This window comes from Drosophila melanogaster, chromosome 2L (genome assembly GCF_000001215.4).
Source record: "Drosophila melanogaster chromosome 2L".
Lineage (NCBI taxonomy): Eukaryota > Metazoa > Arthropoda > Insecta > Diptera > Drosophilidae > Drosophila > Drosophila melanogaster.
In genome coordinates, this window is record NT_033779.5 from 2,857,067 (window position 1) to 2,874,523 (window position 17,457).

The 17,457-nt window shown below is 42.0% G+C and overlaps 3 protein-coding genes across 5 annotated transcripts; 2 read left to right on the forward strand and 1 right to left on the reverse strand.

The window, feature by feature from the left end:
- The first annotated feature begins 97 nt into the window (after positions 1 to 97).
- CG2991 (uncharacterized protein) lies at positions 98 to 11,482 on the forward strand. 3 transcript variants are annotated; one of them, NM_164509.3, is made up of 7 exons: positions 98 to 510; positions 2,559 to 2,648; positions 7,903 to 8,352; positions 8,416 to 8,511; positions 9,266 to 9,675; positions 9,748 to 10,164; positions 10,271 to 11,482. In NM_164509.3, the coding sequence occupies exons 3-7, from the start codon at positions 7,918 to 7,920 to the stop codon at positions 10,599 to 10,601; spliced, it is 1,689 nt and encodes a 562-aa protein (NP_722856.1). In that variant the 5' UTR covers positions 98 to 510; positions 2,559 to 2,648; positions 7,903 to 7,917; the 3' UTR covers positions 10,602 to 11,482. The 3 variants fall into 3 exon arrangements, with proteins under 3 accessions (NP_722856.1, NP_608725.1, NP_722857.1); NM_134881.6 differs by lacking the exon at positions 2,559 to 2,648; NM_164510.3 differs by lacking the exons at positions 98 to 510; positions 2,559 to 2,648 and adding an exon at positions 5,471 to 5,774.
- Positions 11,483 to 11,560: 78 nt separating this feature from the next.
- Positions 11,561 to 17,423, reverse strand: Ifrd1 (Interferon-related developmental regulator 1). Its single transcript, NM_164511.2, has 5 exons — positions 16,570 to 17,423; positions 13,938 to 14,622; positions 13,623 to 13,866; positions 12,257 to 12,484; positions 11,561 to 12,188 (listed from the first exon to the last, which is right to left on the reverse strand). Exons 1-5 carry the CDS (start codon positions 16,604 to 16,606, stop codon positions 12,105 to 12,107), a joined length of 1,278 nt encoding a protein of 425 aa, NP_722858.1. The 5' UTR covers positions 16,607 to 17,423; the 3' UTR covers positions 11,561 to 12,104.
- On the forward strand, positions 12,586 to 13,583 carry CG8813 (uncharacterized protein). Its single transcript, NM_134883.2, has one exon. It carries the CDS (start codon positions 12,680 to 12,682, stop codon positions 13,532 to 13,534), a length of 855 nt encoding a protein of 284 aa, NP_608727.1. The 5' UTR covers positions 12,586 to 12,679; the 3' UTR covers positions 13,535 to 13,583.
- Positions 17,424 to 17,457: the final 34 nt, after the last annotated feature.

Consider the following 17,457-nt stretch of genomic DNA (forward strand, 5'->3'; position numbering starts at 1 on the left):
TGACCGTTAGTCGAAACAGATAGTTCCTACTTTGTGGATGCGAATTTTTGAGAATGCATAGGTAATCGATAGTGCAATCGATGCTTGGCCATCTCTAGTTCAGCAAACGCGGTCACACTGCAAGTTCAGAGCTCGAGTGATTTTCATCGCGTCGCGAAACGAAAAAAAGTTATATATATATTAAATTTGCGAGGCATAACAACCATTTACCCATTCCTGGGGGCCAAATGTGACGGTGCTGTTGTAGTTGTAGTAGTTTAGGGTACAAGCAGTCGGTTGGTACCACAACAACATAACGAAAACGGAATCCAATTGGAAACGGAAACTGCGCGTCCTTTAAAATATGTGACAAAGAACAACAAAGAGGCAACAAATTGTTAAGCAACTTGCTCAGTTACAAGAATATATAAATGTGATGCAATAGCATAACCATTTCCACACGGACGCCACAGCAACTTGGACAGTATTAGGCAGACTTCGTAACTAGCATATTTTCGCAAACAGTACATGGTGAGTAGTTCCTTACCTTATAGAGCATTACGTACTAATGTACATATGCATGTACGTATGTACATTCATGTGCACCCCAAACAAAAGCATAATAATCCCCTTACTTTTCGCCGTATTTTCCATTCTCGCGTTGTCGCGTGCTGAATTCCTGACTCACTAACGAGCCGTTCCAGGTGCACGGTCCTCAGTGATAATCATAAGTACCATAATGGCGAAAAAACCTATTTCCATTTACATTAGCTGAAGAATCATTAGGTCTTAGAAGTTATTTTCGCATTTGGCATTGATTACTTTTGAATTGTTTTTGCTGTATCCTAAAAATGCCATGCCTCATAATAAATATTCAATAATATATTACAATATATATCGTTGCCAAAAACCAAACCTATAACAGCCAATAACAATATAAATAAAACTAAATAGGGGCGGGCAATTGCTTACATAAAACCTTGACATTTAAGGTGTGCTGCTTTTGCCCCACTGTGCGCCGCCCACTTTCCGCCCGGTGCACTTGCACCCAAATTGCACTCAATTTGCACCGGGCGCCTTTCCCTTTCCTCCGCTCTCCACGCCCCATGCTCTTTGCCGCGTCATTCGCCATTAGTAACGGCTTTCAAACATTCATACATGTCGCACACACACATAACAAATACACGCACACAGATACAAAAGCCCACCTCCATTCAGCCAAATTTGTTTTTGTTTTTGCCTCGGTGCTCTCTTTGTTGTTATTGCTCTCCCATATGATTTTTATCATATTTAGACACAGAAAAAAAGAAGAAGCAGCTGAACTTATCTACGTGTCCGCAAATAAATATCTTCTGTCTGTTGACTTGCACTCAAAAGTTGATTGGCGAGTACAGGGAACCCTTGATTTCAATGACAAACGGTCATTAGGAGACTGGTTCTTTATGACTAAGAATTAAGGCAGTAAATTCGCAAAATAAAACTAACAAATTCGCTGTGGTATCTTAAATAGCTTAATTCAAAAGAACGATAAGCACGACGAGATTTGTTGTTAAAAGTACGTTTTAAATTTTAATAAAGTTTTTTCCCACTTGAAATCAAAATGTAAGCTCTCAAGAATTCGCTGCGATATTTGCACCCAAAAAAAAAAAAAAAAACGACTGATAAGCAATTTTTAAAGTTTTTGAATAATATATGGTTCAGTATATATATTTATTTCACTGTATTTTCCTTTAAGATCTCCGTGTCTTTTCACTTCTCCAATCGACACACGCAATGCCGAAGCATTTCATTTAAAAGTGATTCAATCAGTTTAATTGATCGTACTCTTGTGTGCACTTTTAGGCACCCCATGTACATGAATAAGTAAAATATGTCAATCTTTTTGTTTACACTCATGATTTGTCTGCAACGCTCGCAATTTTCCCAGGTCAGTGAAAACGGTCAATTTCCGCGCACTTCTTTGCCAATATAAGTAAATATGTACATTAATTCGCTTACATTGATTGCACGATTTGCTTTTCCAAGTTGCGATGACACGCGCTCGCTCAAAGGCAAACTTTTGAGGGAAGGCATCTGCCCAAGTAATGTAGTCAAATATCGAATGCAAATGTATTCAGGTAATTCTGTATTCCGAATAAACGGAAGCGTCGCCTTTTGGGTGGGAAAAGCTGGGGAGACGAAGTAAAAGGAATTCGGTTTGTTTGTAGGTTAAATTCTTAGGTAATTCATTAACCTTTTTCAAGGACTTTGGCAGCTCAAGCGTGTTATCAACTACGTCTTGGGATTTTCAAATGCTAGATCTAAGGCTCTCAAATGTATGCAATGAACCTAGTATAATTTCCATGGGGATATCAATAGATTCTATACGTTCTATACCACCACTTTTAAAGCCATAAATAATATATTCATATAATACGGCTAGTACCACCCTTTTTTTGTGTGGCCTGTTTAGTTTTCTTTTGCCTTCGAGAGGCCTTGTGGATGACTTACTCTTGTTTTATTTTCCGATGGCTCTGCAGCCTCTGGTGTTTGGGGCTTAAATATTCAGTATTTGGCTAACATCAGCGCTTCTCTTTCAGCATACGCTTAGCACAACATAGTGGGCCACAGTTTGCACTCATATTACCCCAATAGGGCTCCAAAAACCGTAGCGCTCAAATGGATACTTTGTAAGTACTTAGAAACAGGTGTTTGTTTCTTGCCCCAAAAGCCATTAAAAACGCATGACTTGTTTATTTAGTACGTAATCTGCATGGAAATGTTGTTTTTATAGTAGTTTCCAGTTTTGCTCGCTGATTTATTACAGTTGTTGATAAACAATTATATATCTAATTGCAAAATCGATTGAGCTGAAATATTTATCTTCCCTGATTTAATGGCAACGTCAATCCTGGGATTTGCGTAATATCCGAAATAATGATGCAATTACGCCGAATGTACAAGAATTAAAAAAATAGTTGGTCATTATGAGGTTTTAGTTGTCTCATTTGCAGTATTTTTAAATTATGCCATTATTTCGTCACAATGCGCCAAATTGTGAATCAAATTTGCAGATATAAGGTCAGCAGCACTTACTTTTCATTTAATCATTGTGTTGTACGCATGGACATATCTATAATTACTTTTAAAAGAAAGAAAAGACTATCACTGTCGAACCTCAAGTTCCGTGACATCATAATTAACTACTACTAATGTTTTTAGGGGTGATAAGAAATTTGAGGGCGTTGCTCTGGTCAATTATCAAACTTAACAAGTTCAAATTATCTTTGGGAAAATCGAGTTAAAACGTATTATTTTGCTCTTGCGAAACTCAATTGTTTACATGCAATTGATTGAAATAGACTATTTGCTCTGCACATGAATCACCATGCAATTGAATCAAACTTTATTGTTAATTACACGTGAGTCACGCCCATCATATCTCAAAAGATAGTAGTTAGTCATGCTATTTAAGGTGGTAAAAGCATGATTGCCATCGGAAAATAATGCGGAAAAATGGCTTTCATATGTATACAATAATATCAGAATCCCAACCGCATATAAGCTGACAATATTGGTTATGGTCCACGTTTAACTGGCTCCAAACCGGTTGATTGCCGACTACTTTTATATAAACTAAAGGAACAGATACATATGCATATACGACAATTTTTGTTTGTTTTGAGGATTTAATTTGTCGTGGCTTTCCAAAAAATTGTTTGCAGAATATTCATTCCCTCCATTATAGACTCGATTAGCAGCTCGAAAGTTGCACGTTTCATGGGATCGAATAATGCCTGTGAGATTATTTCGTTTTCCTCTTTAATGAACGCTAATGACGGCTAAATGGAAATTAATTGAGTTATGCGCGCCGAACTAGTGTGGCAAACTTTTTGGCTCAGGCGACCGCTTTCCAGTTAATTTGAAGGTCGTGAGCTGGCATTTCGAGTATTCCTCAGTCATTTGATCAATTTATTATCAATCAATTCAACGAGACGCCTCACGTAGGCCGAAAAGAGCATTTAAAATTCAAATATTCTTTGGCTCGTGTCGCAGTTGTGCAATCTTCACTAGCTCACTTGCCTTCTTCGGTGCGCCTAACCTCTTTGTATACAAGTTGATATTTGCTATCTCAAGGAGTTAGCCGCTCCTGCCTTTCGGCCAAATTACATGCCCAAAACTTTCCTCTCAGCCAAATGGGTATCATTATTCGTTCAGCGCTTGTCACTTACTATAATTTTGTTTATGGGCGTAACGGACACGCCACTTCCATATACATTCCGTACTTTATACTTTATACTTAATACTTCATACTCATGGCCAGTGGAAGTCGCAGCAATTAGCTGTTTATAAAATATTCTATCACTTGTGTATATGTACGAGCGCCTTAGAAGCGTAATCAAATTAAAATTACCATGCATTATTTGAGGCACAATTATGGGCACGGGCGAGCCAAATGGCGTGCACTGCCAACCAACGTACTCTAAAATGGGCTAGACTCACGAAAAAAAAAAAAAAAAAAAACAAAGACATGGGGAGTACCTGCTTATAAAGACTGTCGTGACGTGATCAACATTATGTGTTTGCACTCTCGGTACGTGTAAATAAAACACGACAAACCCACAACTTTTGCCCAGCGTTCGTTCAACCAAGGGCCCCCAGCTCTTGGCATCTATAGTTATATATCTATATCTATACCTATCTATTCGGGTCTCTCCGGAGAGCTGCACAGATTCGAAAAACCTGTTGAAAAGCACTCAGCTGCGGACGTATGAAAACTAGTTTCGACGATTGAGCACTTTTTGCCTTTCTTTGTGTGGAATAAAAGTTGTTTAGGTGCTTAGGTGCAGGGGAGTCACACTTTTGATTGGACTGCATGGGTGGGTTGAAGAGTTCCTCTAAGGCATCCACTAACAGGAAATATTTACATTATTATACCCATATATTTAACATTTTAATGTTGAGTAACAACAATAACTTTCAGCACGCACAACTGAGTGTTTTGCACTTGAAGTTAATGGATATTAATCCAGCGACTTGTTTGTTTAATTATGCTTCCGTTTCTGCTGCAATCGCTATTTTTAAAAATAATTAAATAATTAAATTCCTGCATTCGAGCTTACTTGGCCACTGATAAGCGATTATGCAATTCAAATATTTGTTGGCAGGGCATTCTTAATTGCTCAAAGAGATAGGCTGCTAGTCCATGCGAATTTTAAATTTATTTCCATTTCCAAATACCGCCGGGGATAAAAAACAACGAGAACTTCGTCTGTTTGTTTATGGATACATTTATTAAGCCAAAGCGGACGGGCCGCCGACTCGTGATGGAAATTAATTGCCGACTTGCTGGTGGTGGTGGGTTAATAAAGAAAAAGAATTCGAGTACGCACAGCACTCGATGAAGCCACTCAAAAGTGCGAGTGAAAGAGAACCGGAGAGCCGGAGACTCACTTTGAGTGGCATATGAACTTACGAGCAGGCGAGGATCGCCCGTAAAAATGTACTCACTTCAGTCTGAATACTTTGCGAGTCGGGCGCTGATCGTTCGGATCGTATCTGCTAACTAATCGCATATGTGCACTGGCTGGCACTCATAAATATATCGCGTATTCTGTTTACTTTCTAGTGCTATTTTTGTTACAATACACTACAACAGAAGATAGTGCTGCCCCAAAAAAAAAAAAAAAAGAAAGATATAAACGCAAAACTATTGGATATGTCCGCTGCGCGCCTGCATTTTCCGGTTTCCCATGATCGTCTGTGCCACAAATGAAACCGAAAGCGAAACGCAGAAAATTCAATTTATTACAATGGTGGGTGACTTTAATCGGACCAACTGGGAATTGCAATTGCGTGTATTTCAATATTTCCGCTCTAATAAACTTTCGCTGGCAACGCACTTTGACCAAATTTGAACAAACAAAACCAAATTCAGGCTATGCAGGCATGATACTCTCTTATCGTATAAATATTCTAATTAAATTTCAGCAACGCAGTTGCTATGACTTGTAATATAAAATTATAGCAAATAAATATAGCGTCTTGTCAAGTTTGTTACCTGCGAATTGCCAAAGTAATCATGATATACTTCTTGAACTATATAAGTATCTTATCAACAAACTCATCGTATACAGTGTGTTTATATCAAGTCAATTAATCATTATCAAATTAAGACAAATTACACTAACTTCTAGGAGCATGAATCATGCATTTTGTATTCCCTATAAGGTAAAATTTATTTACTTTCTCGATAAACTTATTTTTCTGTACAAAAGCTCCACGTTCCATTTGAAATTTGAAAAAAAGTCTCGCTCAGTTGGCTTTGTCTTTGACTTTTGACTGGCTTTATCTTATCGCCAGTTTGTCGCCGTCAGCAAAAAGCTAAACTAATACACTCGACTAAAATGGGGGAAAAAAACATCCAAATGGGTGTGCAAATGCATAACCTTAACACCTTATTTATGATTTGTTAGCCGGCTCATTTTATTATTTGTTTTCGGCCTTAAATGGATTTTCCACTATGGCAACACATGATTTATGAAGATATTTCAGTCTGGTTTCCGCTTTCGCCTGGTCTTGACTAAATAGAAAATCCACAATTTTGGAACGAAAGTAACCCTTTTGGTTTGCTTTCTGCGCGTTGAGCAACAGCTCTAAAAATAAATTTATTATTGAGCCCAGGTGAACAATTTAAAATCTATTGTTTATGTATTTCGGATTTGCTTTTTCCAATTACCTATAAACGCTTTTTCCGCCGAACTAGGAGCACTTAATAGAGAGAAGCTTTTCTAAGAAAACGTTTCTTATCAATGATAAAAAAAAAGAACACACTTGCGCTCGGTCGAAACGAGCAAATATATTTGCTGTGACGGACACAACGACCTCATAACCATTAAAAACAAATTTAGCAATTAGCTCAAAAAAGGTTTTTAAGCATCGCATTGTAATTAATATCCCAGTTAATAGGTAATAATTGTCGGTACGCCCTTTCCTACCCTTTTCTACACCTTTCCTTCCCTATGTGGCCATGTGGATCAATTGGTTTTGACCACAGCAAGAAGAGCATTTCAATTGGCTAATGTAGAACGACAGCTCAATGGAATTGCAGTTTGTGGCCTGTCCCGATGTTGGATCGGTTTTATTTACTCGTACTTCATTGTGTTATATCGTGGGTGTCAAGTTGCTGGCAGGCATTATTATCGATGCCCCAGTCTCTCGCCATTTCAGATGTCCCTGTGTGCTTTTTGATTGATAGACGGACAGAACAGACGGACGGAAGCGGAAGGTTGGGCTGTGCCGGCTTAGAATCGTTGCTGGCATAATAATGCCAAGTGCCAGCGGGCCCAGTTTACCCTCTTGAAATATTCCTCCGTGTGCCATCAGCACTCTGGGTGGCTGTCAGTTGTGTGTTTGTGGTTGGTAGGGGTTGAACCATATTCCATTAACATATTTGTTTTAAGTATAGTGTATAGCTAAGATCGAAGATAGAATCTAGGCCAGATACTATTTAATTAAATGAATCGTAGGTAGTTGAAACACGCATATGACATTTTTCAACTATCGCCTAAAGAATTCGGGTATTCTTTGTTCTTAAAGGTAGATATGTATTCCTATTGTAAGAACCATAGTTATGTTTTTCAATTTATATTTCATTTGTGCATGCTTTGTGGGCCACAGAAAGTGAACCACTCGAGTTGTAGAGAGAGTACCCCTAATGCCACCATTGCCCTGCGTCGGCTGTGCAAACATTTGCATTTGCTTTTAGAGCCAGCGAGCAGCCCGTCCAGACACCAGAATTCAATGTTTATTTAAATGACACCCTTTGGCCCCACATTTGGCGGGGAGTATCATGCTGTTAGATGTTTGTTGCTTATCTAGCCGGACTATCGATTTGCGCTGCCCTGATGTATTAATTAAGATGTACGTTCGCTCTATTTGCAGTTGATTTAGCATAGGATGCTGCCGAGCCTGGATACCTTAATGCGTTGCTCGAAGCGAGTTCTGCAATCGCCGCTGGAGGCGGCGGCCAGCCAGATGCGGAATGGGCACAGCAAGTCGGCCGCCGGGGGCATCTACGGCCCCTTTACGCCGGACAACGATCTCAGCTGCTCGGGACGGGGCGATTGCGTCAACAACACCTGCGTCTGCGACATTCGGTACGCGGGCAACGAGTGCGACATCTTCAATCTGCCCTACTACGCCGGAATCTCCACCGTCTTCTACGTGGTGGCCCTCGTCTCGGTCATCCAGCTGCTCATCTGCATCGTGGCCGAATATCAGCGGCTGAAGCAGCCCTCCGTACTCCGCGCCTGTCGCATCACCACCCAGAAACTGCTCTACTTCATGGTCTTTGTGGCGGCCTCGTTGCGAGGTGCCTACTTCACCACACCCGTGAGTAAACGCAATCCCACTTCGATCGGATCGTTTGATTTCATCAATCTCCTTGCATTTCAGCTGGATCTGCAGCCACAATGGGCTGTCACCCTGATGTCCGCCTACTATCCATTGCTCATGACCTGCGCCTCGCTAATTGTCTGCATGTGGGCCGAGGTGAGTCCACGATAAGCTAGATATTTAAGGAAGGATAAATGAGAATAGAAAATTTCGCTTAATTGTGTACTTTTGAAAATGAAATCTTAATGGTATCAATTAGGACTATGACAGTCATGAGCAAAAGATAAGGTTGTAAACAAGTAAACGTTACTATCTGCAAATATTACATAATAATATACCTCTTCAATTGCATCGAATAGCTTTTGTCCAGTAGTACTATATGTAAGCAAGACCTGCAATATTTCATTTTATTCTCATCCCTAAGCGTCTTTAACACTTAAGATACAGATAACGTTTCCGCGGTGCTACAAACTCTTATAAATTTTGGTGATAAGTTAGAACTTATAGGCAGTATTTCAAGTCACGAGTCCACCACTAACTTAAATATGGCGATTGAACGACAGCCTGACGTAGTCGTATTTGATCGCACCCGAACCCTGAGAACTTTCAGTACTGGGATGTGAATTCCATTATCGAGCAAAGTGCGTCCAATTGTACTTGCCATATTTCGTATCTAACAGATGCGCGATAACGAGTCGAGTGCAATTGTACTCGAGCCAATTTTATTGTGTTTGGCACAACTTATCTTGGGGCCTCCCGATAGGCTGACACAAGTAATTAAGCTGGGTGGCGAGTGTACATACGTATATTAGCACTTGATCTGGAATATAAATAGTAACTGCGGGCGACTTTTAGTGGTAACCAAATCGGCGTGGGTACTCATTCACATTTGCTACGTTCGCCATTGCAGATCTTTCACCTGCGCGACATCCGCTGGGAGAAGTCGCAGTTTCTGTCGAAGAGCTTCCTCGGCTTCGTGGCCTTCAACTTCTTTCTGTACAGCCTGTTTGGCATAGAGGTCTTCAACTCGCTGATCAACGCGGAGCGTCGCGACTACGCCCACATCTTCAACGGATGCTATGCAGTATTACTCCTGATCGTGGTGGTCTTCTTCCTCATCTACGGCGTGGAAGTGTTCTTTAAGCTGCGCGGCGGTTTCGTTTACGACCAGACGGGCAAGATTCTCGGTCCCAGCGAGGCAATTGTGAATGCCTCACAATTGCATCAGTCGCGATTCGGACTGCTGTTTCAGGCCGTGATGCTAATCGTGATTGTGGGCTTTCTGACTTCCGAAACTTTGGGCGACTTCTGGAAGACCAAGTGAGTAGAGGCTTTTAATTAGTTTTGCAGCTGCCAATTTGACAAAAAGCTTTTCTTTTCGCCACCACAAAGGGTTCCAGTTAACTCGCGCAACTGGCATGACATCATTTTTCGCATCGCCGAGATCGGTGTGGCTCTCTGGTTTCCCTGCTGCCTTTGGAACTCGATGGCTCCTGAACAGCTCTGGATTCTAAATCCTCGCAAGCTTCTATCCCGCCAAATTGATCCGTCGATACCCACTCTAAATGCGGAGACCAACAAGCTCTCGCCCGAAGAGGGCCAGTCGTTTTTAACCAAAAAGGATTGCTGGATCTGTTACGACTCCGACAAGCCAGAGCCCCTCATCCAGCCCTGCCGCTGCACTGGCGACGTAAGTTCGGTGCACCACGAGTGTCTCAAGCGCTGGCTGGTGGAGAGCTGCAGCAATTCGGAGGCGCAGTTGTCGTGCAAGGTCTGCGGACATCCCTACGAGATCGAAAAGTCCAAAAAGTAAGTGCCATTTGCAAATAGGGAAATGGGTCACCGCCACATAGCTATCAGTTAGACCATTTTATAACTGATGGTAAATAACTGATAACACGACACTCTATTACAGACTCGAATGGGACAAGGGCTTCACCATTCAGCATTGGTCCAAGACGGTTATATTGATCACCTTGATGTGCGTAACCGGTGCCACCGCCTGGGTGGTGATCCAAATGTACGTTGATCCGCTGGTGCGCGTGATGACAGTGGGCATCGCCGTGCTCATTGGCTATGTGTGCGTCAAGTGTTTGGGCGAGAACACCGTGGTGGCCTATCAGCGGGCCAAAGTTAGCTCAATCAACATCGTGACCAGCTCGGAGATGGAGAAGTTGCACACCATTTGCGAGGAGGTCAGCGCCAGCACCTCCGCAGAGGCGGTTCGGGCGGGAGCTGCGTCCTAAGAGGCTACCACACACATCAGCTGAACCCCCACAGACAAAACATTACTTACTTACTTACCTAGTTTAGCATGCGTTTTGCACAGGTTTTGCTCAATGCTCAATTATTAGTTTACACATCACACGCGAGGTGGGTCCTAGCACCCGCCTTTCTATCCTCAACCGTGTACATAGGTTTAAATCTCTAGCGAGTAGACAAGAAGAGTAGCGAAAAGCGTTTCGATTAACGAGTGAATTTCGTCTCTCAAATTATCATGCAGATTTCCAGAAGCAAAGTGTATTACAAGAAGCCAAATATTACGTAGAATAAGTGTAGGTCAGTATCAATTGCGAAAGCGAAACGGAAACGGAAACAGAAACGAGAACATCCTGAGATTATGATTACGAACGCGTTGCCAAGTAGCCTGAAGAGCGAATAAGCGAGAAGATAGTGCTTAGATGCGCCAGTGAGTCAGTCCCCATGCTGATTTATAGTTTATAGTTTTCTTTTATTTACACCTAAATTATGAAAGCATTTTGATTTCCTTCATTTCATTATCGGTTTCATCCATGGATGCAAACAAGAAGCAAGCAAAACACGAGTACTTGGCGAATATTAAATTAAGCAAACAAGTTTTTAATTTGTACTTGATGGAAATACGTTTCTTATTAACCTTTAAGTTTACTCCTTAAGAAACTGATTTGTATAAGCTGCGCCCATATATACATACACACGAACATATATAATATATATATATAAATTTTATTGTAGTTACTACACAAAATTTGTCAAAGCAAAGAAAAACAAAACAAAATCCACAAAAGGAAAGAATCCAACATACAATTTAAGTTACCATACAATTTTTGTGATAAAACTAACAAATAAAATACAATTTATAAAACGCAAACTGTTTTTTAAGTGTTTTCTAAAAAGGAGTCCATTGTTGTATCCCCACCAGTAAGAATGCATTTCAAGTAGTTTTCGTTTAAGCCTAAACTTTATTTTACACTTATTTACTACAAAATATATGTATTCATAGAGCCGCTTATTATGCGTATTAAAAGCCATGTCAAGTTATGAATAACTTTTTCGCAGCATTAAAGCAGACTATGTTTTCCTACGCTTGTAATTTAAAAAGATCAACAACAAAAGAGGTTAACCCAAATCGCAAAGCGTAAATGCCAGTCGTAACAATCGCAGTGTTAATTTAAATTCACAAAGAATAAGATCCAAGCTGGAGCCAGCCATGCACTTACTGATAAACAACCACTGTGCGTGCACGCAATAAATATTTCATAATATTCAAACAATGGCTCCAACATGTGGTTAATAAACTAGAGAAATTTTGTAGATTACACTGAATTATCCTAAATTTAGACTTAGTTCTTCAGCTTTGGCGACGCTTTGCCTGGTTCAAGCTAAAATTAGAAACAATTCAACTAGTAAGTCCAGAGTTGGCTAACGGGGTTTGAGATGGTTGGTTTGGGTGTCTGTGGATGGGAACGGTTGGTGGGTGAAGCACAGGTTTAAGTGACGACGGCCGATCGCTTGTCACGATTCTTTCCACGTGTTATGGAGCGTGCCTTGAATGCAGCAGCATTCACAAGGTGCTGCAAAAGCAACAAATATAAATATATTAAAATTTGAAGCGAATGTTAACACATTTCAATCAACTTACCCGCTCCAGCTTGGTCGGCTTGACCTTGGCGTTTCCATTGATGCCTGTGTTCGTGGGTCGTGGTCCCAGCTGGAAGATGTCACGGATGAACTCGTTCTCCTGCAGCTGCGAGGTCATCCCGGGACCCATGACAGTGCACATGGCCGAATACTGATGATGGATGGACCAGGAATCTAGTGTCAGCGACTCGGTACCGAAACGAATGCTAATCTCTGGGGAAATGTCCTCCTGCAACGAGATAAAAAAAACTTTAAAATCAGGCTAGGCTACGAGCAAATATTCTAATCTCATTTCGTACGATTTTGAAATGTATCACTATTAGTTTCTCTATCAGATCAAACAGACCAAATTTCTCGTTAAAAAAAAAAAAACTACTAAAAAAAATTGTTTTGGCCAATTAGTTTTGTAGATTTCGTTATCAAGATGATGCTATCAACCTATCAGCACGACTATGTCCCGCCCAGTGCCAAACGGTACGAGTTTCTAACGCGGCCCAGGGGCGCCGAGGCTCACAGTGGTCCGCAGGTCAAGGAGTGCGAATGCGTCGACGAGTCCAAGATCATGATGCCGCCGAACGCGTCTAAGGACTGTGGCGGCGTCGAGTGGACGGGCATAGCGCCAATGGGAAAGCTGGTGGATCCGCGTATCATACCCACCCAGCTGACTCAGGACCAGGTGGACAAGATGGCCTTCTCCGCGGAAACAGATTGCTTTAAGCTGCAACCCAACCGCTTTCTCAAGATCTTACGTACAGTCTACCCGGATCTGTATGAACGCCTGAAGGTCATGCCCAAGGAGGAGCTGAGCCGCAGGCTGGAGACCAACCGTATGAACACCACCTATCAGATCGATTACTGTAACATGAACGAGTACCCGGAGGGTATTTATGAGAGCCTAAAGACGGAGGACGAGTCCAAGAACGCCAACAAGCTGATGAGCGAACGTGGACCCTGCAACGAGTTCCGCTCGAACGTGATGAACGAACTGGAGCGGGAGGCGTCCGCTGGCTACGAGATGTCTAGCGACGAGTGCCAAAAGAACTACAAGCCATTCAAGACCAGCTTCTCGGACTCCTCGCAGACCATCGAATCCGGCAGCAGTTCGCACTGGAACTCCGCCCCGACCACATACCGGAAGGTGCCGACCTTCAGCGAGTACATGGACTCGATAAGCCGGAACGGCTGCGTCATCATGCGCAACAAGTTGCACGATCACTCCAAGTGCTTGGCCAAGTACTGCAAGCACGAGCTCAAGTTCACTTGCACTGACATGAAGTAATCGTCCAAAGACTAGTGCATCTCGAGTCAAATAAATAAATGTAATCCCTATTGTTTAAGCGTAGCACTCGTGCAAATCTTCAACTCACCTCCAGGTATCGCAGCACATCACGGAAGGTGGCACGCTGGGCCTTGCGATCGCGCTTGGCGCGGTACTTATGCGAATCCGTGGCCAGCTGCTTGACGGCCTCCGATAACTCAGCGATGTCATCTTCTAGGAAATCCTCTTCGTGAGCACGTCCCGACTCCAGAATTAAAGCAATGGTCTCGCCAGCGGCCATGCGGACGTCCAAATGTGTAGATTGCAAGAGACCCAAGAACTTCTTAATAGATCTGCAAAGTTTAGTTTAAACAATTATAGCAATGGGTTTGAAAGTTAAATGGAACTTGCTCTTCAAACTTACGGAAACATGTTTTGGCCAGTGGTCATCAACGAAACAAAATCCCCCGAAGGTATAAGTGTTAGTAGAAGCCCCCAGGCGTTCAAGGCCTCCGCATGGAAAGTCCCAGCTTCGGCGGTGACGGATACCGGTGTCTTGTCATCGCCACGCAAATAACTGCCTGCGAAGATGGCCTCGAAGCTCTGCATCAGGTGTACCAACTCCCCAACATCCTCGCAGCCCAGGAAGCTCAACAATCCCACAGCTGTGCAGCACTTGGCACGGGCATCGAAGCCCACGGACTTGTCCTGAACGGTGTTCAACAGGAATTGATTCATCGCCTTGGATATGCCTTCATCCCCGCCCATTTGGAGCACCAGCAGGGGCGCGAGTCGTGCGCCCCACACCTGCTCCTGGCCCTTGCCTCGACGGATGCTCTTCTCCACGAAATCCATCAGGGTCATCTTGCGGTCCTCCACGAAGTCCGGCATGTAGCGGTGCATGAGCAGTTCGCAAATCGCTTGCAGAGCCTGCACACGTGTCTGGGCCGACTTCTCGGTGGCCTGTTCCAGGGCCTTCTCGAACTTCTCCTCGAAACGCTCATTGGCCAGCTCGTCGGTGGCCTCCGAGGATGCGACTTCGGACATATGAGAGTAAACGCTCACATTGTCAAAGGACTCGTCCTCAGAATTGGAGTCATTGGTGCGGCCTGAAAAAGAAATCATTTGGGTAATTAATAAGGTTTTTTTTTGAAGTATTTTGCTATACTCAGCGAGTTTTTCAAGCATAATTCATAAATATTTATTATGCTAATGCGACCTGTGAGCCTTTTTCAACAGCTATCGTTTTGAACAATATGCTTAATTGCACATTTTAGGCATTCAACGAACCCATTGGAATGTAAGCTAAGCATTTTGCAAATGGAAACTCAGTGAATACCAATGTAATGATTATTCTATTTTCAGAACCCCATTTGTATTCCTTGTTAAATGGAGTAAAATATTGGGACCACCCTCATGCAAGTGCCCACATTTCCCTTCAGTAACTGTCAAACCAGCTGAAAAGAGGCATCAAGTTTTGCCGTCTTCGAGCAGCTTTTCATTCAATTGCTTGTGTGCTCATTTAGATGGGGAAATGTATATGTACTGAAATTAGAAATTCAATTACACGCTTTGCCACACAGCAATGACCTTCAAGAAAAACAGCTCGGGAGCCGCAAATGTTGTGCAACAAGTTTTCTATCCATCTTTCGATGTTTCACTTTGTTTGCTGGCCAACTGCGTCGAAGAAAACCCGTCGTAGAGCACAACTTTCATTGTGGCGATTTCCCAGTGCCTGTTTTCAGCTTTCTATTTGGGGCAAGGTAGTTTCCGCCTCGTTTTTTGTGTTTTTTTTTTTTTTGTTTTGCCTTTCACAAAAGCTGCGAGCAAACTACAAACACAAAAGCATGCGGTAACTGCGGGCTAGAAAAACGAATCAAAAGCAGTGGAAAACAGCTGGTTTTGCTTGAAAGTTGTTTGGATTAGATTCGGGCGAGTAAACCATCTGTGTTTTGAGAGCGACTAATGCATAACACAAAGTTGCGTAAGTTTTTAGGTCACCCATGAGGTATATACTTAGATGCGAGGAAAGTTCCCCGAAGAGCCACAACTTCCGCTTCTTTATTTTTAAATTTAATATTTGTAAATGATTGTATGATGAGCCTATAAATACCAATTCGGATATTTAACTATATAAATAGGTACAGCTTGAATAATAACTTAGCATAATAGAGCACTTAAATAGAATACATAATTTGATACGCCCTACGAAAACATACCCACTGATACCCTGCACTGAGGTATTCGGTTATAGGCGTGATTCTGATAAGCTGGCATTGAGCGTACACATATACATATACATATGTGTACGTATGTTTTTCCACGAACAAGTATATTTATATTTATATACAGTTGTGCTCAACATAGAAACAACGCAGAAACTTAAAACCTCCTCCTTTGGTGAAATGCAGCTATTTAACTTTATATTACATAATTTGGAATTTTTGTCAAAATTACTATGGTTATATTGTTATTATTGGTGGGCAAAGCTGTATAAATTTACATATGTATACGTATGTATATATATTTTCAGTGAACCGCTGATTACTTGTTGTTGCGCAGCCAGCTGAGCGCGTGAAGCTTTTGGTGCCAGCACAGCAACAAAACGAAAATAATTATTTCATTTCGAGGGTATTGACAAACAGGTTGCAGGCAGCGAAGCTTCCTTCGTTTGGAAGCCAACGAAATACACCAAACAGTGCACGGTACTCATTAGTCAGTGCATGACTAATGCAAAGGTCAAACGAAAAGCAGCTGTGAAAATTCACCTACCCTCGCCGGCTTTTGTGGGGATATACTATTAAGTCTATTGTTCAGATGTGCGATTTAATTCGTTTATTTTGTAAAAAACAAGAAAACCATGAGGTTAAGATGGTAATTAAACCCAAAATGTTGCTACTAAAGGCAAAATAACTAATTTTAAGCCTATAAAGTCAATTGTTTCAGCTGGAAGTTCACACTCGTATCCAATAGATATATTATACGCATTTGGATACGTTCAACCTCGCATTTTTTTTCTGTGCACACCCACACACTCTCTTTTCTTTGTGACTCACCTCTGCCTGCTGCTGATTTCTTGTTGCGTCGCGGCATGTTGCTGTTGTTTTTGCGTCGTTCAGGTATTTTGCTGTTTGAACTCGACGACGACGTTTTGGTTTCTATTGTTTAGCCTACTGTTTCAAACACAAGGTACGAAACACAAAAAAAACAGATGCTTTGTAGCCGAGTGTCCTTTTCCTGTTCTGGGTCCTCAAAAGGTGGAGAACAGGCGTCGAAGTCTACACAACGGCGAAAATGTCTACACTTTCGTTGCTTTGGCGGCAACTACTGAAACGCACGTGTTGGTTCCGATTTATTGATTTTGATGCTCTAGGTTAGGAAATTAAATTGCGTTCTTGAGCCGAGCTGTCAATTTTTTAATCTTTGTCTTTCTAACCCGAAACGTTGCCGATCAGGACGCACCTATGCAAAAACTTTGGTGCTTCCAATTTTTGGCAATTCTACACGACTGTCTTTGCCGTTTGCAATTGTTCAACTCCGATCGCGATTTTTGCGGCCGTATCTTATATATAGTCTGCTGATTCTGATGGCTCTGCTGCTTGGCGTTGATAATACAAAAATGTCGTACTCCCGTCGACGTTGCAGCAAATTTCATGTTTAATTGCAATGCGTTCACTTTTCTCCGCGCTGGCAGACACTCCCACTCCGCCCTCGGTTCGCAGTTATTGTGAAATCGAATCGAATGCGCTGTCTTTCGATCTCTGGTGCTTCGATTTTGCTATTTCCGATTCGGCCAGTGAAGGCGCTTCGCGGACTTTACGTTGGCAGCTTTCGGAAAGCTCTAAAAATAATGCAAATAATTAAGCACTTAATTCGATTGCTGATTTTTACGAAATGAAAAAGTGAGTGACCGTATGCGCGAACGTTGGAAAATACCATGAATA